Here is a 24298-nt window from a genome sequence, read left to right as displayed (position 1 = left end):
TCTATTTTTAATAAAACTCATAGTTGTAATCTGTATGTCGCTGAGCAAATATCGCCCTTAAGTTCCGTCTTGTCTTTATCATTTTGAATTGGAAGGAAGAGACGAAGATACTTTTTAGGAAGACTAAAAGTAAAAACTGTACTATATAAACTGAGTGTAAGTTCTGTAAACTAATATGCAGATAACGACTCCCGCACGAAGTATTTAATCCTTGTGTCGCGGGAGGTATCACAAACATACAATTGGTGCCATCAACTCTGACATTAACCTTTGAAATTATCGATGTTGCAGTTTAAGAAGCGAGACGGCACTTTACTTGTAGACCACAGTTAGAGCCACATTTCTCCTCCACAAATGCAAAAACCTTACAAGAGGCGGTCACAGTTTCCTAGGCACGTGACTTGAACGTCTGTGAAACCCTGCGACACAAGTATTTCAAATTAAATACCTTAATGCGGGAGTCGTTAAAAAAAGTTCCTACTGTGAACATAAGATGGGCGTTTCAACCTCCTTGGATAATAAGTATGTTATAATTATAACACAGTTACTGATCTTCTTTAAATTATTGCTTACGACAACCATGGGAAGGGATGCTATCTCATGCTTTGTGTATAACTTTTCCCTTGTTTTACATAAGATATAAATATAGCTTAAACATAATTAGTATCCCACGTTACTGGGGTCAGCTTCTCTGTATAATTTAAAAACAATACTTAGATAATTTTGTGTGTAGGTACCTCGTTTAAACAATGAGAGTCGAAATGGTTGTGTTTAAGATAAGATGCGTTATTGGTTTCGAATTTGATCTACAAGACCGTCAAACATATAAGTTTCCAGTTTGACTGTTCAAAAAGCTTAAAAAAATCTATGTTTGATAAAATGTTGTGCCTCAACATACTCAGTATTTCGAGATAAAATTTAAAGGACTTTGAAACGCGCTTGAATTATCCGACAAATTCGTAATTTATTAAACAAACAATGTATCATTGGCAGTGCCCCTTTATTATCAGCCATTAGTGTCCCACTGCAGGGCAAAGGCCTGTCTTCACTCCTTCCATTAATTTTGGTATATGGCTAAAAGAGGTCAGATTTCGCGCGAAAAGGTTCAGTCGTCCCGCCATCTTCTTTTCGGCCTGCCGCGAAGTCTCCCCTTGTCCTCAAGTATCCAGTGTATGACGTCTTATTCAATTGTTTTTTAAAGCAAGAACATCTTCAGCAAAATATTCAAACGTATCTACGTAGTATTTAACATTTGTAGCATAGTCTTGCGTGTCGTAAATCGATACAGACCGCATTATTATCCTTAGGAAATAAGATTGCTCAATACTCTGTGTAGTCTTAGGTATTTGTCCTAGGACGAGGTTGCTTTGTTGCGTCATCCCATGCAATAAAGAGCTAGTGATTCCTTTGAATAAGTTTGTTGGATTTATTGGATTATGGATTGAATATTATAGAGTTTCGACATTTTAAATGTCTTACGGCCGCTTTCTATATTCGATCTCAATCCCTAATTTACGGATCGAGATTGACATTTGAATCCATTTTCAACTTTTAGTGTTTCTATAACCGATCCATGGATCGTTTTGTCGATCTTTTTCTTCAATCTATCTTTGGGAGGGCGGATCGAGATTTTAGATTGGTATTTGTATGAAAGTGACAGTTATGCGTTTTCTATAACCGATCTCTGGTTTTGACAAATCGATTTTTGACATTTTTGATCTATAATCGCGATCCCCATTTTTTTACGGATTGTACTGAGAAATCTCTGAAAATGGAAATATTTTCAAGTGATAGTGATAGCGATCTTGAAGTATTAGCTCAGCTATCGGACTGGGATAGTAGTGACAGCGACGACGAACAAAATCTGTCCTCAAAATTTGTAATTGTGATTGTGATGTATCAAGTGGCTGTTTTTATTCTGTACTTTACTTGTAAACGGGGGTCAAGGATTTAAGCTAAAGACCAGCGGACGCTTAAACTTTTTTCTTTCGGTATTATAGTTTTTGTGTACTAAGTACACTTTTACCAATATCTGTAATACTGGAATCAATAGATAACGATTATAATATTCTCGTTTTGATTTATTTATTTAAAACCATGAAGTTTCATTACAGGGTTTACCCTAATGCGACAACTTAGAACTTAAACTAAACAAAAATTGCAACACATTACATTATTAAAAACACATAAACACGTCAGTCTGATTTTGAAGAAGTTGGTGGTGTGGAGAGCTCTTGTAAGAGGTGCTTTGGCGAGCAAATTTGTTCTCGCTGTAGGTGCGGGCTTCGCCGCCGCCACACGAAGCGGTCCGGTACACACGCTCAAGCACTGCAATACTTCCGGGTGATTCTCCACTCCACGAAGCACCTTCACCAAGAAGACGACCAGTGCAAACTCCCGTCTCATATACAGTTGATCATTGCCAACCATGCTCAGAACAAACAGAGTGGGATCCATGAGTAGGTAGAACGGATACACCCCATACAGTTTCTTGTACAGATGGCGCGTGAACTTATTCTGAATGCGCTCGAATATTACCGCTGTATTCTATTCTATAGCTGAGACATCGGAAAAACAAACAACAAATAAACTTGCGATTTTAAAATATATTATGTTAATGTCAAACTGACTGACAACTTTTCGATTGACTGACGTTCCGTTGCTCATCAATAAACGATTATTGTCGTTTATGCTTTTTCTAATTTTCAGGTAGAATTATAGTATTTACCGCTACGACTTCCCAATCTTTTATTTTTGTGTTTTGTGCAATTTCTAGTGATTATACATAAAATAGATAAGCTTTAAGAAAATAGCCACCATTTTACACATTAATAATCGCTGAAGTACTTTTTCGGCACATGCGTAAAACAAAACGTTTAGCAGGGCGATCTATCCGTTTTTTTTCGATAGATTTCGAGACGAGATCGATTAAAGAAATGCAGATTCAAGCTCAATCGAGGGATTGAGAAAAATCTGGATTGATCGGAATCTTAGATTCGGGATCGAATATAGAAAGCGGCCGTTAGAAAGTAATGGCCAGAAAGGAGCAGAGAGTGTTGGACGTCTATGGGGAGACCATAAAGACGGTATAGGCTTAAAACTCAGTCATTAAAATTCGTAAGTAAGACAATGTACATTCTATGTCATGGATATCAATTAATTTTCATTGGCAATAATTAATTACACTGTCTTCACCTTTATAATATTTTGTTATTTATTACTCGCTTAACTAATGTTGACAGCTGTCGACCACAGATTATTTATAGCAAAACCGCAGAATGCGCATGGAAAACCGCGAATCGAGAACAATAATATTAAAAAAAAATATTGCAATATTGTAGAGAAGAACTCGATGATAAAAAGTTGTGATACATTGGGGTCGAAAATATATCAATTTAGAGACCGGGTCCCTAATTTTAACACTCAAGGTCAACATAATCAATTTCCAATTTTGTTGGTAAAATGCTTATGCTTCGTGTCTAATTTAATCCCGTTACCATTTATTCATTGGTCATTGTAAATAGCAGAATTGGGGCTCGGGGCCTGACTACTTACATTTCTCCAAGCTTAATGCTATTAAATGACAAAATAAGTCAAAATCACATCAAACCCGACAGGGATGTCATTCTTATACATTTGAAGTTTTCTATTCCACCTGTCATCATAGTCTTACCCGTCACATCGTCGCCGCTCGCCTAGTCTTATTAATTGCAATTTATTCACCTAATTAGTATGTGGCAATTAAAGCTGATTATATCATGATCTAGGTATAAACAAGTTAATATCGTGACTGACAGAGCTTAAGTTGTTACGTTTTTATTAGAGTTTTATAGGACCACCAGTGTATAATGTATGCGTTTTTATAACAATACTAGCTGACCCAGCAAACGTTATTTTGCCTAATAAATTATTTCTAGTTGTATGTATTTTTCATGCCACATTATAAAAAAAAAATTTCGTCCAAAAAATAAAATATATTTTTTTTGTGTGAGCAACCCTTAACACTTAGGGGTATGAAAAACAGATGTTGTTATATTCTCAGACCTATCCAATATGTATACAAAATTTCATAAAACACGGTCAAACCGTTTCGGAAGAGAACGGTAACTAACATCGTGACACGGGAATTTTATATATTTTGAAGATATACGAGCTATTCGTGTCCCAGGTAAAGCATTCCTTCCCTCTTCTATATATCTAACATATTTAATACTTTACATCGAATTATGGCTAATATTGATAATTTCATATACTAAAAGCAATTTAAAGTTAGGTAGGAAAATCTTACGATGAATATTGCGGTGCTAGGACCTACCTTGTCCTAAGTAATAAACGTCTTTTTTCTCTAACAATATTACATTAACAGGTAGATGTAGACCCCCTGAGTGTGGTACGATAGAAACCTATAATCAAGAGGGTACAAAAAGTAGTTTGACATAAACATGTGTTTTGACAGTTCTTAAGAAGCTACCTACTTACTTTAAGATACCTCTTTTTTTAGGCAATTTGTTTAGTTCGAACACGATTTCGAAATTGGCTAAATTAATCTGGCTAAAAGGATACGTGATCTGTGTATCGGTCTGGAAAACCCCTTAACACACTCTTATTTTTTTGCCTAAGCAGGTTTAACGAAATATACAAATTATATTCGTAAGTTTCGTTGTAAATAATTATTCGATGTATTTACCCATTTTTTATTATCGATTTTCCTTAAAGGTTACTGGCAGAATGACTTCTGGCATTAGATCACTTGTGATTGCACAATTTTGTAATTTTAATTTTCGACGGGTTTTAAAGACCGCAAACCTGCATTTAATTCGAAGTTTTAAAAGGTCAGTTTACACGTAAAACTACATTTGTATTATTATATACTTATTTATGAATATTTATTACATATACTGCATATGGTAATTTAATTTGTCGATGAAATAAAAAAGTACTAAATATGACCTCGAAATAACTGAAATGTCTGATTTTATTTAAATAGTAAAAGGGTAATGATATTTAAACTGAATCTAAAAATAAGGTATTCAATCTCAATGCCGTGTAAGAGTGGTCTGACGTAAAGTTTCTAAAGCCCTTTTTAATAATATTTTATTTGGACGTATGGTTAGAGCGTGATCTACTCTATATGATCTAGATCTCTGTCTCGCTTCCACAAATGAACTTTGAAAGGTGGTAACCACCAAGTAGATAGTGGCAAAGCATGCGCTAAGTGACGAGATTATCGCAGCAGGAAACTAAGAAAGTAGGAAGACTTCCGGTCGAATTATTCGAGTGATACTAAAACCACAACTTACTACCTGTTAGTCTATTTGGGTACATTGCATAATCGAAAATTATCGGAAACTCTATGGAAAGTATTCATAGAATTTCCGATAATTCCGCTAGGGATTATCAAGCACGAAACCTTGAGCTCGGAAACTACGTTGGGCCAAAATAATATCTAGGTAGTTTTTTCTGTCAAGAGTATTTCTTGTAAGTAGTTATAATTTATAGTTGACAAGTGTGGATTTATTTACACCGAAAAATTACACCAACCCCTTAATAATTGGTCCCATCATAAGCCTATATTTAATATTGACTAAGTTAGTACAACTATGTAAACAAGTATATTCTTAGGAATGGATTAACCTAATTAGAAGTTTATGCGGAGGTCAGGTAGGCAATCGCTCAATCTATAATGATCATACATATTATTATAGCAGATGATAAGCTAAAACAAAGTTAGTCACTTCAATTTAATGGATTGATCTACAACTGTTCTTTAAGAGTTCAAATTGTTATATAGTTGGTATACAATGTTTGGCTCAATCGCAGCATAGAAAAAACAGGCTGATTCTTTATAAAAAATACCATAAAACCTCGTTTGTTTGATTTAATACCAATCAGACTTCAATTTAAGTTCCGTCGTGTTTTAATTTTACCTACTACATGCATAAAACTTTTCCATATATGTTCGTCTATTGAAATGTGTTACCTATATACTACGGGTCACGCATACTTATAAATATATCACCTTGTTTTTCCGTAAGTGGACATCAGAGTTTCCGACACTGTGTGAGTAGGAACTGCTTGGTTACATACTGTGTACGGATAGAGAATCGTTAATGGTTATTGTTATAACTAATACATTTTCTACACAAGTACAGCTGTAAATTGTACATAGTTAGGCCTTAGATAGAATTACAGCCTAGTAAAGTAGATGGCTGGCAGGAGCTGGATGCGAGCAGCCGAAGATAGATCTGGATGCCGTGCAATTGGGGAAGCCTATGTCCAGCAGTGGACGAATGCTGGCTAGCTTGAAGCTGGAATATGAATCTGTTTAAAAATAATCTTCCGAAGCTCCTTTTTTCTAGATGTTTACTACTACTTATTATACTTACTAATTTATAACCTTATCTTCACTACTTAATTTACTTATTGTGGATCTCACAAATGCTTGGTCTACGCGGGGATCTAACTCGCGACACGTCGCTTACATTTTGTTTGGCGTGACGACCTGTAGCACTCGGCTTTGTGATTCTAAGAAGTGTGTAACACTACTTTAAGAGCAGTTTTCAATAAACAAACGATGGGAGTTAAAACTTGAACTATTCTTCACAGCAAGTACAAATACATATAGTAGGTACTGATATAAACATATAATTATTCATTCACAGTTTTGAACATGGGTAATGAGTCACTATGTTTGTATAGACCATCATAAAAACTAATCGGTCAAGTTTAACGTTTCTAATACTTTACTGACAAGTTGTTTCACGTCATGTTAATAATTATATAAAGTTGATTGATGAGTGGTAATGATGTGGCAAAGGAATTTGAGTCAAGTAACTCATGTGGTAGGTTAGAATTTGTTTATAGCAATAATAGGGATGATATTTAGCGTGTCAATCGTTTGAAATGTAGTCCGATGATGAGAGGAAATCCTAGGCTTAGCTTATAATTGAGTATTTGTTGTTAAAATTGAGCATAGTATTAAATACTCATAAATAGGTTTATTTCTTAAGGCGGGAGTCGGTTTTTGGAAATAACAAAAGAGCAGTCTACTGCTGGACACAGGCCTCTCTTAAGTGGCGCCACAACACCCGCCTTCCGCATCCAGTCCCAGCTAGCTTCTGATTAAAGTCATATAAATAGTAACATAGTTTAAATATTCTAGTAGACAGCTCGATAGCTTAAAATATGAGCATCACAGGTCACGGATAAAGAATTACAAAAATGTCACAACAAAACAAAATAGACGCATCAATTCTATGAAATGATCTTTGTATTCATAGTGTGGCTATATTTGCGGGTTTTCTAAACATTCCCGTTAAGGTGGAGTGATTCAATTGATTTGAGTTTGTACGTGACATAATAAATAACATCTTTATTCAGCGTTTCCGTTCTGAATTGTATGACTATGAGCCAAACACTTAATCATCAGCTGATTGTGACGGTTGTGGTGATTTTCCAAAGAAACAATAGGATAGCTTTGTGTCTAATACTCAACAGCAAGTACTGTCTATTGGAGACACTAAATATAACATGTCTACAATCGTTAAAATCAATTAAAGCGAACGTATGAAAATGGAGTGATGATCTGCGCAGGATAGCAGGAGCTGGATGCGAGCAGCCGAATATAGATCTCGATGGCGTGCAATAGGGGACGCCTATGTCCAGCAGTGGACGAATATGGGCTCATGAAGAAGATGTATGAAAATGACGTCGTTTCGATGAGTCACTTGACCTTTTCCTGTCATCCTCATACATTTGACAGTTTTCTTTTGACGTAAGCGAATGTAGAAATGTCACTTGGCAAAGAAGTTTTTCTTTACCGATTTCAAAAACAGGAGGTTCTCAGTTTGACCTTGTATGTATGTATGTATGTGTGTTTGTTTCGTTAATATCTCGTTATTTTGTATCAGTAATTTTAAGACTGTCTTACTTTTCTTACTTCTTGAAAAACAGTTACATGATAGTTGTATATCCCGTTATTAGGATATTTTTTAACATCGTAAATATTATTCAACTTAAGAGGCGTCAGAAAAATTATCTATTCTATTTGTAAAAAATAACTGAAGCAATTATACTGCATTTATATACTGTTACAGTAAATTAACTTTAGGTGTTTTTTCTGATCACTAAGTTGCCTGTCTAATTTTAGATTGCTTGATGCTAAACGGGGTCAATGTTCTCAAAACTCAAGTCTTTCTTAAAAAATCACTCATTAATAGTGTATTTTTATTTAATACTTATTTCTTAAGGCTTTGATATTACCTGTTTTTAATTATATTGCAGTCTCGATTTTATCAAAAGTCCTTGAAGAGCTCCAAGCAAAAAGGTTTAATACAATTAAAGTTCTTAATTCAAACATTTTCGCGCGCGAATTTGTCTCTACGTCACATACAAACCGGATTCCTTTCACAGATTGACATTGTCAAGTCAACCAAAACAATATAACGACCTTGGCTCAGTATATTTCCTGTGCCTGTCGCACTATTTAATTAAAAATAAGTTTTTTTAAGTACAGAAGGTCCAAAAACAGGTTATTCATGTAGCATACATAATTTTTACTACCAACAGAAAATATAGATTGTCCATTGGTTACGACTGTTACGAGATTTAAATAACACAAAAAAATCTAAATTGGTCATCAAATGTAAAAACTGCAATAGAAACGCATAAATTTTTAAAATTGTTGATTTTTTTTTACTTTAGTCAAATTATTTTGACAAGTTTCTTGTGAAGTGAAGTGAAACTTCTGTAATCATTATTTTAATGTGATACCAGGTATCTATTTCAGTAGACCGAGGAATGATCGTGAGCGTGACAACATATCGTGCGAACACGCAGCTTCTTTAACGTCGAGTTTGATCAGTACATGTGATAACCGGGCTATTTATAACTGTTTCCTTTTTTAGTTTTACTAATGAGACATCTGTTAAATTTTCAAAGTAAAAATGGAGCGTAGGATGTAGGTTTTCAATTTAGTGGGTCACAACGCTAAACCACTGTGCGCGACGTGTCCTGATTTCGATCCCTGCATAGGACATATATATGACCTACGACAGCTAGTTCTAAGTTTGGGTGTCTTACGCATGTGACTTGAATATTTGTGAAAGTCTCCCGAGGCACAAGGATTAAGTTCCTTAGCGCGGGAGACAGTTTTTTCAGAAAAATAAACAAGTACTTTGTTACGGGCAGTGTGTCCTCAAATAACTTAAGCAAGCCTTTCATTATACTTATTACGCAGTTTTTAACGGAACATCAGCATATAAACTTCGTTATTTAACTATTATTGTGTTTCCGGGTCATGACCTTACTATAGACAAGCCAAGTCTTCACTAAGTAGAGGGCATCGGCCGAGTGATTCATTTCTCAATTACGGACAAACAGCCTACCAAAATGTTATAACTAGTAGCAGGGCTGTCAACAATGGAAACGGGAAGGAGCGCTGCATTGATTGGCGATGCACAGGTTTTTTTTTAAGAAAAATAGGCATCGTAACAAGGTACTAAATCGATCTAATTCTTAATGTTTTGTAAGAAATGAATTACCTCAGGAAGGCCTCGATTTGTTCATTGGATAACAGAAAAATAACCTGAAATGGGGCTCTACCATCATGTCTTAGAGTAATCTAATTCCGAGTGTAACAAAGACCGCTCTACGCCGTGCATTGACTTGTCACGCTTCCACATCCATAATAACATTACTTTAAGACGCGATGGTATACCCTCAGTAAGCTTAAAACAAAATCATAAAAATAAATTGTTATTGTGGAAGTGTGACAGCGCATTACATTCCGTAGAGCGCTATCTCTTTTTCACATTTACAATACAACTTTAGGGAGTCTCTCTCATTACGAGGGCTACATACAATAGTCCACTTCCGTGTATCTTGGTGGTTTGCCAACAGGATCTACTTTCCACTTTCCAACACTTTATATCAAGTGGAAAATTCAGTACAACGTGTGGTTCAACTTTCTCTCGGTGGTGCCGGCTAACCTGGATTGTGATCTAGTGAAGTGGTGTTTAGGGCTTGAGCTAAATGTTGGTAGTTGGTAGACAGTTTTCTCCAGTTTTCACTGATAATAAATCTGTTTATTCAATCGCTAGGGGGAAGCAAACAGAAGTACATTCGGCGTATGCTTATCGTTGTTTAATCCTGTACATATGTTTTGTCAAGAAAAATCATTACTATACAAAAAATATCTTATCACTAAATAAATATAAGTACCCTTTCAATTTTCTATAAATTATTACTAATAGTATAATCGTAATACTTGTCTGAATGCAATTGTTGGCTTTATAGAAATGAAAATGACCTAATTCTACATGCAATAAATATATGATTTATTTAAAGTTAGTCAGAACCTAGATCTGAATAGATTTTATTTTTTGATATTTTGAGCTTTCCAACATCATTCCGATACGACCGAAAAGTGATCATTCTGAAATACGGAAGCTGTGATATTTATTTCTAAAACGCACACAACATTCAAAAACTCGTTGTGTGTCTTGGGATCGAACTCGAGACGTTTGTCTTCAAAACTTCATCAAAAAATTAAGGTGTAGGTACTATTACATAAGAACACAAATCTTGACTGATATAGTCCATGTCTCAAAGTAACTAATTACCATAGCATGTAGATTGTCGTCCGCACATTTTTTACCACTGTTATATGATGTAAGTCGGTAATTAGTCACGGCTGGCACTATTGTATTCATCTGTTGAAAATGACCTTGAACGTATAAATTAAATATTAATATTAACAAAGTCTTAAATCTCATTAAAAGATAAAAAAGACAATAGCAAACAGTAAAAACTTTTATTAGCGCAGAACTTCTCAGCTCAGGGCAACAAATAAAGTCTAGAATTACATATATTCGAAATTTTACTCTTTCCCGGGGTAGTTTCTAACAACCATTTTTATCGGAATAAACCCTCTTTACCTTTATCTATCCACTACATGTTGCCCGTGACTTCGTCCGCGTGGTAGAAGATGTAAGTTAGGAATTTTGAACGGAAGCAGTCGATGATGAATATTTTTCCCCGTTTTTGCTACATTTTCCATTGTATCTTCGCTCCTATTAGTCGTAGCGTGATGGTATATAGCCTACAACCTTCCTCGATGAATGGTCTATTCAACACAAAAACTCTTCAGCTTTATATATTAGTATAGAAGTATCTAAGATTATATCGTAGTTTCGGGACTTCTACCACTAGGAAGACTAAAACTGATTCTACTGATAATAGGTAATAATAATTATGGGATTGTCTCTATCAACCCTACTCCAACACGTTTGACGTTGCGCTTGCGATCAATGATCGGCTCCAATGATCGGACAGCGTGACGCGCATGCGCAATGGACGACCTTACATACAACTATGCCATACAACGGTCGTCGGTCACTGTATTACCATGTAAGTAAACAAAGAATATTTACAAGCGGAAACGATTTAAGGAGGTTCTAATCTGAACGGTAAACTAGATCGCATGCCCGAATGGAAAACTGATTTTACAGCTACTTGATACGTAATCATCAGTGTGTTATATATGTCTTTATATCTCTTATTCTTGAGTACCTATACATAGGAAGGTAAATAGTTTAATGAACTGGAAATATCTGAAGATATCACCTACTTGGGATCCAATAATAAATAAACTCAAGGCCAAACCCAAGAGCAGCGCTGCAAGACATCAAGACACAGTGAGCTCATACTGCGTAGGTCGGACCACAAATAATTAATTAAAATATGAAGGTAGAACGAGCAACATCTTCTGTCAAGACGAACGCCATCTCAGTCTGCCCGTGACCATGATACCTGCAAAGGTTTGGAAACGTCGGGAACTAAAATCTAAAATTAAACCGCGATAAAATCTGGAAATATTATTCAATAAACATTATTTTAATAAACAGCCTTGAACAAAATTAAAAACTGAAAAGTGTATCAAACCTCATTGGTGATTTCTTTTAATAAAAAAAGTATATTCGATAATTGAAAGGCTCTTCCAACTTTAGCAGTCATTTTTAATTGTTTCTACAGATTAAAGCTTAAGGATCCCCCTTAATTGTTAAAGTATACCAGAAATCCATTACAAAGTATTATAGTACATTTAAAAGTCTTCATAATTCAGACTCATCTTATACCCATAAGTCATCCATGAGTCTTGTCACACAATGGTATTTGTGACAGTATTAATGTCGGCCACGCTCGGTAGCAAAACGGTGCTTTATCACACACGACCGATTTCACTTTCGAAACTTCCTTTTGATTGGCGTGTTGTATGACAACAGTACGGTACCTGTCATTTAGATATTGACTAGTACGTCAACACAAACTTTTGTGTGGAATCGTATTCATATTTTTCTAATAAACGGTAATGTACGTAACATTTATTTTATGTAGGTTTGGTAAAGCGGCTTAATGCATGCTTGTTGTTACTCGTATGAATGGAACGACTGATTTCGAATATCATCTTCTAATATATAAAATTCCCGTGTCACGATGTTAGTTACCGTACTCCTCCGAAACTGTTCGAGCGATTCTTATGAAATTTTGTATACATATTAGGTAGGTCCGAGAATAGAAAACGTCTATTTCTCATACCCCTAAGTGATAAGGGTTGCTCACAATAAAACTGTTTTTCTTTTTTATTTCTTGGGCGATTTTTTTTGTTTTGATTTTTTTATAATGTGGCATTAAAATACATACAACTAGAAATAGTTTATTAGGCAAAACAACGGTTGCTGGGTCAGCTAGTATTATATACATTTTGTATTTAACGTAACAAAGACTGGACGGATGGCCAGTACTATATTATTAAAGATCCACACCAACCCACTTTGCGCGAAATTTCGCCACTTTGCCAGTCAACAGCAGTAGTCACAGATGTAAACAACAGACGAAAAAGCATTTGTGATTTTGTTCAACTAACTACTAATTTTTTCCAAGGCTTTTACTCGCAGATTTTGATCATACATAGAATCTTCTAGCTTAATTTTACTGCACTAATGACCTTAAAAGTTTATTACCTCTGCGAGAATAAACCAAAGGAAGTCATAACTAATTTTAGTGTAAACCGCAAAAATTGTAGAGAATCTGTTGAATATTCTGTACAATTTGTACAAGGCGAGTAACACTATGTGTTTCTGGCGGCTGGATTAATAAGATGCTTGGTTCTTGACCTTATCATCATTCACTAGTTTTTTATCGTTTTCTATGCCACTGGATTTGACCATCATCTACTGAAACTGTTGCAGCTGATTAGGTGAAGTGCCGATCTACATTAAGTTGTTCAGTGTGGCGTTTGAATACTCTTACTCTTCTTCATTGACACTTCGACAAAAGAGCTATAACGCGATGCCTGCTAAGTAAAAGAAAAGTATATTCTGGATCCGCAAATTCTTAATGTTTTAATATTGCAGTCGCTCTTACTATGTAGAGCTGCACCCCGCCTCCAAACAGCAACAGTATTAAGTTCTTTATGAGGTGGTAGGCCTTTGGAAAAAAGCGACGCTACATATATTTCTTGCCTGATTATATTTGCCCATCCTTCAACGCCCATGAGGATTTTCCCATGTTAAATTGTTCAGCATGACGTACAATAGTTTTTGCTTAGTTTTTAATAACAGCAATAACTGTGGTTAAAAATAGGACTAGAGATAATCCCTAAACAACAGGCCTATTACTATCAATTAATAGCAATTAAATTAGTTCAGGACTATTAATTTGCTATATTTGTATGTTGTTTTTTATTCGATTAAAAGTTAGTCGATAAACAATAAAAAAAAAAACATTGAAATGGCCAGAAAACTACGTAATAAGTTACTTATTACAGTGTCCTTGTTATTTTAATATGGTAGAAAAAATATAAATTTACAAGTTTCATTTGGTATTAAAAACAAATTAAGTTAAAAATGAGTTTGCTATATCCATCAGGTTTATTGAAAATCTCTTCAAGGATATTTTAAATCTGGTTTGTAGTTAGACCTGTTCTTTTGTATATTTACGAGAACCATATTCAGCTTTTTCCCGCCAACCTCGAACAACAATTTTTACCTTCCTTTTTTTAATTATTCTTAATAAAATTCCATCTTATTTTTTATTTTATGTGCTCGCATTATATATTGGCATTATTATAGGCCTGTAAGATAAAATTTTTGATAAATAGTTGTTAGTGCATAAAATTTTGTATCGTATAAAAAAGACATGTACATAATCTTGACTTTACACTATTTACTAAATATGTAAATGTACGATATTGAAAATGTTATTTAAAAATTAAGAGTATAAAAACAGTGCTTTGACCTTTTGCATGAGACAAAATATTTTCATTCGGAAGTTGAATTAAGAACAGTTTTGCTAAGGATGTCACGTTTGCAATTCAAAAATGGATCCAAACAAGACAATAAAAATACCGGTTTTACGTTCTTTTTTTTTTTTGTTATTGTATGGATCCTTAAAAAGTTATTTTTAAACTATTTTGAATCGAACACATAGTTTGAGTCTTAATTGATAATTACAGCAATGTTTGTAGTTTATTTTTTAAGATGTTTATCGCAGTGTTACACCAAGGTCGCATATGAAATATCGTTAAGTACGCAAAATGAAAAAGAATCCTCATTTTATTTGATTCTGTTAATAACAACTTTTAATTTTTAAATTACTTTATTTGCTTCACTTTTTTGCTGCTGTTTCAAATGTGGGATAATTACAGTGTGACCTTTTAGATAAGATAATTATATGTATTATTCAAAACACCAGCATGTAGGTACTTGTTCATTTTGTATGTAGGCATACCTAATTATATTAAATACTAATACCTAAGAATGTCCTCTATGCCTACCTTAAATTATAAATTACAAATTACAATAAACATTAGAATATTAATTTGCGTTGTTTAAATAAAATGCAAATACTATGCAAAACAGTTGCCATTACTAAGATTAACCTAATTAAAGCCAATTTGTTTGGTTTCGAGTCACGATTCCAACTATATGTAATTTCGTGCATTGGCCAACAAAGGGACATTTCGCAACGCTCCCATATGTCATTAAATTTACAAATAGACGTTCTGAGTTATTTTTATCAAAACATAACCTTAAAATAACACAGTAATGACAAATTTAAATAATTTTGTAGTTAGTATTGTGCGTTACGTTTTGCAATTTGAATTTGGAACGCTTTACTATTTATATAAAGATTTATGAGCTCTGTGGCAGCTGGCATTTTTTTTTGTGTGTTTTTTTTTAATTCGAATCGAAGAGCCCTTAGAATTAAAATTCCTTTGCTAGCCTCAACGATATTATTAGATACATTCAACAGTTTTGCATCAAAGCACAATAAATTTATCGTAAGTATATTAAGAACATACTATTTTAGATTTTGTTTTGTTTATTTATTATTTATTGTACTAAGAGTTTGCTAGATATTGTTAAAGTATTATTTGTATTTATTTGTATTGTAAATAATGTCTTCATAAATCTACCATGGATCGTTGAGTTCTATTACAAGATGGAGTGTGTCTAATCGATAATTTATTGCCGCTAGAGGAACGTAGTGTTTATATCATAAAACAAACACATATATTAATCTTTGAGGTAGGTTATTTGTAGTAAGTTATTTTCTATTTAGGTATAGTTACCGTTAAAGTCTATGAATGTTGACTAGGACAAGTACGGACAACATCGCATACATTCTTCCGAACCCAAAGTAAGTTGCTAAAACACTTGTGTTATGGAATTCAGATACAACGAAGGTACCACAAACACCTAGACCCGAGACAATGTAGAAATGTGAATTTTTACAATGACCCGACCGGGGATCGAACCCGTTACCTCAGAGATAGCGTTACCTTGAAACCGTTGCGTACATCACTCGACCACGGAGATCGTCAGTCACAAGTCTAGACCTCTAAGTAGCCTTAAAACTAGACTATTACTTATAACGTAAACCGTCCATAATTAACTATGAACCCGCTTCACGAACTATATTAAAATAAAAGAAATATTATGTATTTTTAGGTTATTATGTTCTATCAATAAATATTCAAATGTTTAAGTGAGGATTATGGATTTTAGTCACATCTCAGAAATAATGTTCTTGAGGTTATCTTATAAGTAGGTACCTATTGTCACAATTATAGCTAGTAAAAGCCTTTAATTAACTCAATAGGCTTTTGTCTAAACATTAAACAATAAAGAACTGCATATTCATTGAGTTTTTACTACTTTAAACCATGAGCATTGACAAGCAAAATGACATAGAATATTGTATGCATATTTTTCTTGTGATTTCTTTTTTGTTGGATTCCATAAAAGGTTCAATTTGATAAAAATTTGATTTAAGAACCACCACGTAAAGTCCTGATTAAAGAAACTAGTCGGGCGATTCCGATAAATTCGCGTGAGTAAACCGTTACGTAAAATAATTATGAATTCGCCTCACGAAATTTGTTATTAAATCTACTTAAAAATATTAAAAAATATACTTAAAAATATTAACAAAAAAGTGATGAACTTGATAATTTTCTCGTTTGCGTGTTGCATGGAGTAATTTTCGTATTAATCATGTTCTCTCAGCATCCCACACCTAAACGAATCTCTCACGGAAGTCATTATAACAAACTGTATAAATCTTAAAGATTTTGTGAGTACATAATATATATAAACTCCTTGGTCGGTGTTAGTATTTTTTGTACCCTTACCTGTTTACTTATAACAAACTCCTTAGTAGTATTTTTAGAATAAAATAACAGAGCAATGACCTTCTAAATAGCCTGTTTAAAAGAATGTAATTAAGTTACAAACTGACGAATTAATGTGTTATAATATTACCTAATACATTACTGCGAAAATATAATTAATCTGGATTGTATGAAGACCACAGATTATAAAAAAAAACAGAGGAACACGGCATAGCGCGGCATCTCTTATCGTCGAATGCAATTATTTAAGTGAATGTGGTGATCCGAAAATGGAATAAATACACATATCATATTTCTAACTTCACCAATAAGATCCAATAATGTCGTAATAGTGTGTCAGTTGAGCTATCATTAAATGCCTGTTTACAGCGCAGCTCTAGTAATTACCATACAGTTCTTCAATCGGAAGTCCATCATTAATTTATCAAGCAATAATACACAACAAGATGACCGCATCGGTAATGACGAATGATCTCTTTTTTAAACTGGTACTTTATGAATACAAATTTTTAGTGGCCTGTAATTGTTCACAAAGCGGCTTTTTTACTTTTTGGAAATGAAATAGAAGAAATGTGCATTAATGTTCATAAATAAGGATAGATTTCAAAAAATATTGGGAATACATGTTTTCTTTTATCTCGTAAACAAAAATTAAAATCATACACTGAAATAAAATCTCATGTGACGTCACTTACCAGTACACTTACTTTTTACTAGCTATCTTTACCTAGACTACTTAATAACCCCTGAAGATCTATTATTACTATTGATGTAGGTACTTATTAAGGGATCAACATGTTCGAAAACAAAGTATCAATGTTCAACATTAAGTTGTACTCACATACGAGTTGAAGGGGCCATTTTGTAGTCACCTAATATATTGATCCGGTTTATTTAAAAAAAGAACTTGAACTGGTACATGTAATTATAGTACGACATACAGTAAGTTGTTAACATAAACTAAACTGCCTATTTTTAGCTACAATACACAATCAAAGACCAGCTTACGACGGAATGGAGATTGGATAAATGAGACATCATCATTCCAACGGGCTGCCCAGGACCGGGATGGTTGGCGCTCTTTGGGGGAGGCCTACGTTCAGCAGTGGACGGCGATAAGCTGAGATGATGAATCCAAATTGATTGGACCGACAGTGTTCCGTCCCGTACTGAATTTCCAGTTATTGTGTTGTCAAACTATTTAGGAAAGTGTCAAATAATCCAGTTTAAAGCCCTGAATTAAGTTATTAAGTTATATGATGGGCTAGCTGTTGACCGCGGCTTCGTCCGCGTGGTTAGAAGATATAAGTTATGATTAATATCCACCCTGTTTATTCCACATTTTCCGTTGTATCTTCGCTCCTATTAGTCGCAGCGTGATGGTATATAGCCTAAAACCTTCCTCGATGAATGATCTATTGAACACATAATGAATTTTTCGATTTGAACCAGTAGTTCCTGAGATTAGCGCGTTCAAACAAACAAACTCTTCAGCTTTATACATATAATAATATATATATATTAGTATAGAGTATAGATGATAGAGTGAAGTGTTTATTAATGTGTATTAAGTTACAAGTATCTACTCATTAGATTTTCTCATGCAAATTATCCTCTTTAGCAATCGTTTGAAGCGTATAAAAGGTCTAAGCCTGCGAAGTATCGGTGAAGGGAGGCTGTAATAGGGTCTCGGCCGTGCAGTGCGAGTATAATGGCCGGCCCTTTGATGTACTACCATTTAATATTCCTAACTGTAGTTACACTCAAGACTTTCCCAGTTATAATGGGTCTTTATTGTATAAAAGACAATCGTATAAAGTATGTGAACTATAAATGGTGTTTTTGTGTAGAATTGTTTTGTGGTTTTGGCGTAGCGGTGTGGTGTATTTTTATGCAAAGAATGCAAATTAAACACTCGACGATAACGATTATAAGTATTGTTAAAATATTTAAAGCACTGGAAGAAGATCGGCTTTTCCTCTTTGATTTCTTAATGATAAAAGAACTCCCGCATTTTTTTTTAATTGACATTACTTTAAAACACTGAAGCGTTTTACTGAAAATTGTTTTTCCTTCCAGTCATCATAGTTTATTGAACTAGTTTAAACTAATGAAAATCCTTACCTAGATCGGTCGTAACGTTACAAATGATTCCTCGATATACCTGCACATGGCACAACACGCATATTCCGAGTAATTTGTAATTTATTTTCGATTCAATAATAATTTTATGCGAAATGTTTGCTATATGACTAGGAGTGGACACCTGCATCAATTTGCATAATGTATCTGTGTAATTTATTTACGCACATAGTGCTGTAAAAACATCAAAAGATGGCGTGATTCAATATGTAGTATGTACTATCAACTTATGTAGGCTCTTTCTAACCGACTTAAAAATGGGGAGGTTCTCAATTCGGCAGTCTTGTGTATGTTTTTTCACAGGGTTAACAAAACGAAGATACCAGAAATAGTCTTGAAACAAACAATAATGCACAAAACTTTGGATGTGCTTATTAATTGTTCCATACATTTTTAATACACTTTCAAACAATCACAAAACAAAACAAATACCTACAATAACAATTAAGATTGCGATTTGTACTTGTATTAAGCTGTTCGAGTGAATGTCTAGATATTTCGTAATGTTATACTAGAAAGAATATGTAGTTACGAAATGGGTGTTCGTGATGGGCAGATAGTGTGGATTAGCATATTAACGTAAAAATAATGGTTCTGTATTCGATATCTACGTTTGGTATTCGGTTAATGGGTAAATACCAATCCGTCCTACTAAGGCTCCGCTGTCTACCTGTCTGTTAGCCCTCTATCACCAGTAGTGAATATATTGTTTTCAAAAATCCTATCGTATTTTTACGGACTCTATACGGACTAGAGGGTCCTTCACTGCACGAAGAAGTTATTAACTATCTAATTATATAACTATACCTACCTAACATATACTTTAAGTACGATTCCTACATACACATATGCAGATATTTCCCCTGAACTAATCAGTAATTAATAATGACTTGAATTATCAGTGGAAACTTTACACATGATTATACAATTACATGCGTTGAAATAACAAGGCGAGACGCACCATTAACAATTAATACGTAAATATGTCATAAACGTAAGTTTAACGTGTAATGTTTAGTCTCATATCAAATCTAGACTATGCAACGGTTGATATGGTCAAAGCTTTTATAGGGAGTATTTTTTCTTTTTGTATTTTGTACGGTTCCGAAGATAGAGCGTATGCTTCACCAGTGTGGTTTGGAATGTGAGCATTTATTAGGGTACTACGGTATAAGGGCACCCTATTTGAGTTCATGAGAACATGGAATCCACGAGCGATCCCGTGGCTCTGGCTCAGGCAGTTGATGGACCCCGGGGAGTTATAAGTTGGCAAGAGTCCGACATATCCCGAAGCCGTGCTCTGGGCGTGGGTTGTAGTCATAAGCGTTTCAGCCGGTAAGATAAATGTATAGGGCTTAAGTTCAGCTTTTCCAACAACAGTTGTGACACACTTAAGTAACACAATAGGACTAAAATTGAATATAAATGATTACGAAAACATCTAATATTTCCTAATAAATCGTAGTTCGCATATCTACATAAATATTGGTGACAGATCCGCACGTGCCGTGAATTAATTCGTAAGACGGATTTTGAAAACTTTCATTTTTTATCGCATAAAAGTGACAGCGTGAGATTATTGAGTTGCGCAAAAACTAGATAGTAAATGTTAAGAGGGGAAATCTGTGCCTGTACTAAGAGCACTTGAAGCAGCACTGTTCATCTTGTGGAAGAGGGACGGTGCTCTACATTGCGAGTAGCGACGTTTTACTTAAACTATAGCGACAGGATTTCTTGGTAGGCGGTCAGGGTAGTCACGGTGGGAATAACGGTAGATAAGTAATTGTTACGTTGTAAATATGGTATACATGCTACTGTTATTCTACTCTGTTCTATTTACTATTCTTTTTATTTCTATGAATATTTTGAATCCTCTTAAACCTACTTAATTGTATTATTGTTGTATAGTAAGTATCCACCGGATCAAAACTAAGTGACTGTGTGTAGTTTATTTTATCGTGTAGCCTACACATTAAAGTGATAGAGTGCCGACTTAAAACCTGATTTGCAATTTTTTAAATTTATCATTCGGTCAATATATCAAAATGTATGTAATAATACTGTAGCAGCAAATCATAATATTAAAAAAGAACTATATTGTTAATTATCTAAAATGATATTGAAATTGAAACAAGGTTTTAACGTTTTTTGTTAAACTGCAAACCTGATGCTATCAAAAAGGATATCCCGTAATGTTTAAATGTACATAAGTAGTTAAACATTCACTTAATATCATGTCTTTAGATAATAGTGCTAGCAGTTGTGATAACAGAAATAAAAAATATCGGAACTATCCAACGTTCGGTTTTACGAAACAAATAGGCTAGTCATGAAATATTGTCAGAAGACCAACATGCCGAATAGTCTACTCACATTCTTGGAGACAGGTATTTATTACGATAATGAAATTTATTCCTTATTTGAATTATTCCCTTCACTTCGTATCTCGAGTCCACGATATCTGTTTCTTCAGCATGTTTCCATAACCTATTTTATGCATAGATATTTTAAATATGACAGAGGTCTTCTGCATAACCAGTCGTTCTATTTTACAACACTAGTACTAAGCCTGTATATGGTACGAATGGACCCAAACACAGTTCGGAAAAGGCTAAATTCATTGTATAGCTTAAACAAACCAACAGTTCGTGAAATACCATTAAGTAATTTAAAATAACTGTGTGAAGAAAACAGTTTGGATAGTTGTCTTCCCACGCGAGTTGCTAAAGTCAGTAGAAATGTATTGTAAGAAGTGTGTGCACCAGTTTGATCCACTTCAGTACACACGGATTGCATTTCTATTCATTATAGATTCGAGTATTTGTTCTTGGGTCTATTGGCAATGAAGTTAAGCGGTCGTTTTGTGTATAAATTGAATTGACAATAATATCTACAAGAAAAATAAGGTCGGATATTGGGTTTTCCTTACACGGAGGCAATTGGAAGGAAGGTAGGCCTTTGCCTTTCAGTGGGACAGTAAATGCAGTAAACAATAATGATAATTATATATAATAATATATAATATAATATCCTGGGACAACTCACACACGGTTATCTAATCCCAAGCTAAGCAGAGCTTGTGTTATGGTAACCAGACAACTGATAAACTTACTTATATATTTCTAAATACATACATATTATAGATAAATTACACCCAGACACCAGAACAAATGATCATGCTCATCACACAACATTTGTCCTGGGCGGGAATCTAACCCACGACCTGCGGTATAGCAGTCAGGGTCACTAACCACTAGACCAACAGGCCCGTCGAATTGGGTTCCCACGAGGGGTAACCACGACTTAAAGCCATCAGCTCAAAAGACACAAACACAAGGCTACAAAAGGCACTTCTCCCCTGGTTCCATCCGCGTACCAAATTAGATCGGAATGCCTGAATTTGTACTCGGACTAAAGGATAATCATAAGCATTAACAAGTATAACGTCGGGACATAATTTATTTATTACAATATTAGTAGATGAACGTTGGGTCTGGATTTTGGCTTAATTAAAAAATGTAACTTACATCAACTACATTCAATGATATGAAATATGATATCTACGGAATGACCATCTTTATGAACAACTAGTATTATTTTGAACAAGTAAGCACGTTTGTATATTATCATTAGCCATTTATCTAAAGATTTGACCTTTGTATACATACTAGGGGCCCATCCGCTTGATACACTTCTTGAGAAAAGTCTAGCGATAAATTATTTTCCGAAGAATCTATTCAAAATCAAGTTATCAACAATATTTTTTTACAACAATATGAATGAAAACAGCTTTTGATTTGTGAAATTTGTGAAAAAAAGAGTTTTCTTTAGGGCGGAGCAAAAAAAAAGGATGGCGCGTTTTTGGTGCGTCTAACGATGAAAAGGCGTCTATATAACTACTAATTATAAGCGTCATCCAACCAACTCAGAATATTATTTTCATTATTAACAAATATTTTGACCTTCACTTTTATTAATCTTAAATTACTGTTAACCTTGCAGTTCAGTTATTTTACTTTACTTCTGAATTTGATTAAATTCATTGACCTTTCGTATAAGTTGCATAATTAACGTGAATCATATTTAGTATGTGGCTATAGGCTATATACTTATCACCATAATCAGCATGAAAAGAAACCTAAAATTATTTTGATTTTTCTATGTACTTACACCAAGTGCAGGTTTTAAGTATATTTTTTTTAAGATTTAATTATTTTTTTGAAAAACATTAGCTAGGTAGGCTTAGGTGCGTTAATTATACGCATTTGAAATTCAAAACCTAAACAGCGGCGGAACTGTTTTTATTTATCTGCTTAAATAGATTTAATATTTGTTCTCTACAATATTTTTCAGTACGTTGTTATATAAATATAAGAAACCACTTACTTTTCAAAGCTTTTCCTTCGGGCGTGCACCGCTGCGCATTAATTAGACAATCCACATAATTCCTGACTAGTCTTTTATTCGTGAAAATCGCGTCAACGTCCAGATAGTCGTACCTCTGATCGTACTTCGGCATATTCACCATGTCGTTCAAATCTTGACCTACCACCACACACACAGACACACAGAAAAACATCACTAAACGCATTTTTAAATATTGTATCTTATTGTAAACACTAGAAAAGTTAAATTTGTTTACATAATACGTTGTGGAAAATTGGCGCGAACTCGTTGGTGCGAGGTTACCGTGCGCGCGCGCCGGCCGGGCGTGATGTTGTGCTCCGCGCGTGGGAACTGGCGCGGTTATAAGGTAAAGCTGCGCACGCGACGATCGAGACGCTTTCTTTGTACATCTGAAACAATAACGAGACGCTTTCAAGGGTAGTGATAGAAGCCCGCGAATTGGGAATATGTGACAAGTTATAATAGAAATATGGTTTTATTTTTTTCTGCTCTACATAAATTATTGAAAACTTGCGATAGTCAGTGGCTATGCGTTTGTATGTTAGTTTAAACTTTCCCTGAAACTCCAAAATTAGTTATATCGTTAAAAATAACCTCGAGATAATAGCCATTTATTTTTAAAAATTACATTGATTAAAAATAAATCCTGATTTTCTAGTTTCCTATAACCCATGTATGGTCAATTTTTCGTATCTCATTTTCTTATCAATGATAGCTGTTCTTACTCGAGTAGCTTGACAAGTTCACCTCCGCTCTCACTTAAATCCGTATAATATGTATATCTTAAAACAAAAATGTCAGAGTACATAGATAGTTTATTTTAAACTCAAAAGGAAAGGTCGTCTCAATACTAGTTATTTTTCTTCCATTTGTATATGTTGAACCTCTAAGATAACTTTTAAAGAGCGGCTTTAATAACAAGACACATCAGCTTTTGTATTCGAAACTTGATTCAAAAGAAGGCGTTACGATGTCTTGTCGAAAGCCTTCCAAGGCGCGGTCAGCTTTTAAAAAATATTTTTGGTATCCGCAGGAATGCAATCTCACTTTTCC

General features: G+C 34.3%; 1 protein-coding gene across 1 annotated transcript in view; it reads right to left on the bottom strand.

Moving 5' to 3' along the window:
• Positions 1 to 23693, bottom strand: part of LOC113505352 — a 38347-nt gene extending 14654 nt beyond the window's left edge. Inside the window, exon 1 of the mRNA XM_026888003.1 lies at positions 23225 to 23693. Coding sequence (XP_026743804.1) covers positions 23225 to 23429 — 205 coding nt within the window. The 5' untranslated portion in view covers positions 23430 to 23693. The remainder of the gene's footprint in view (positions 1 to 23224) is intronic.
• Between the last annotated feature and the right edge of the window lie 605 nt (positions 23694 to 24298).

Source organism: Trichoplusia ni, chromosome 2 (assembly GCF_003590095.1).
Source record: "Trichoplusia ni isolate ovarian cell line Hi5 chromosome 2, tn1, whole genome shotgun sequence".
Lineage (NCBI taxonomy): Eukaryota > Metazoa > Arthropoda > Insecta > Lepidoptera > Noctuidae > Trichoplusia > Trichoplusia ni.
This window is presented reverse-complemented; position numbering and strand designations above follow the sequence as displayed.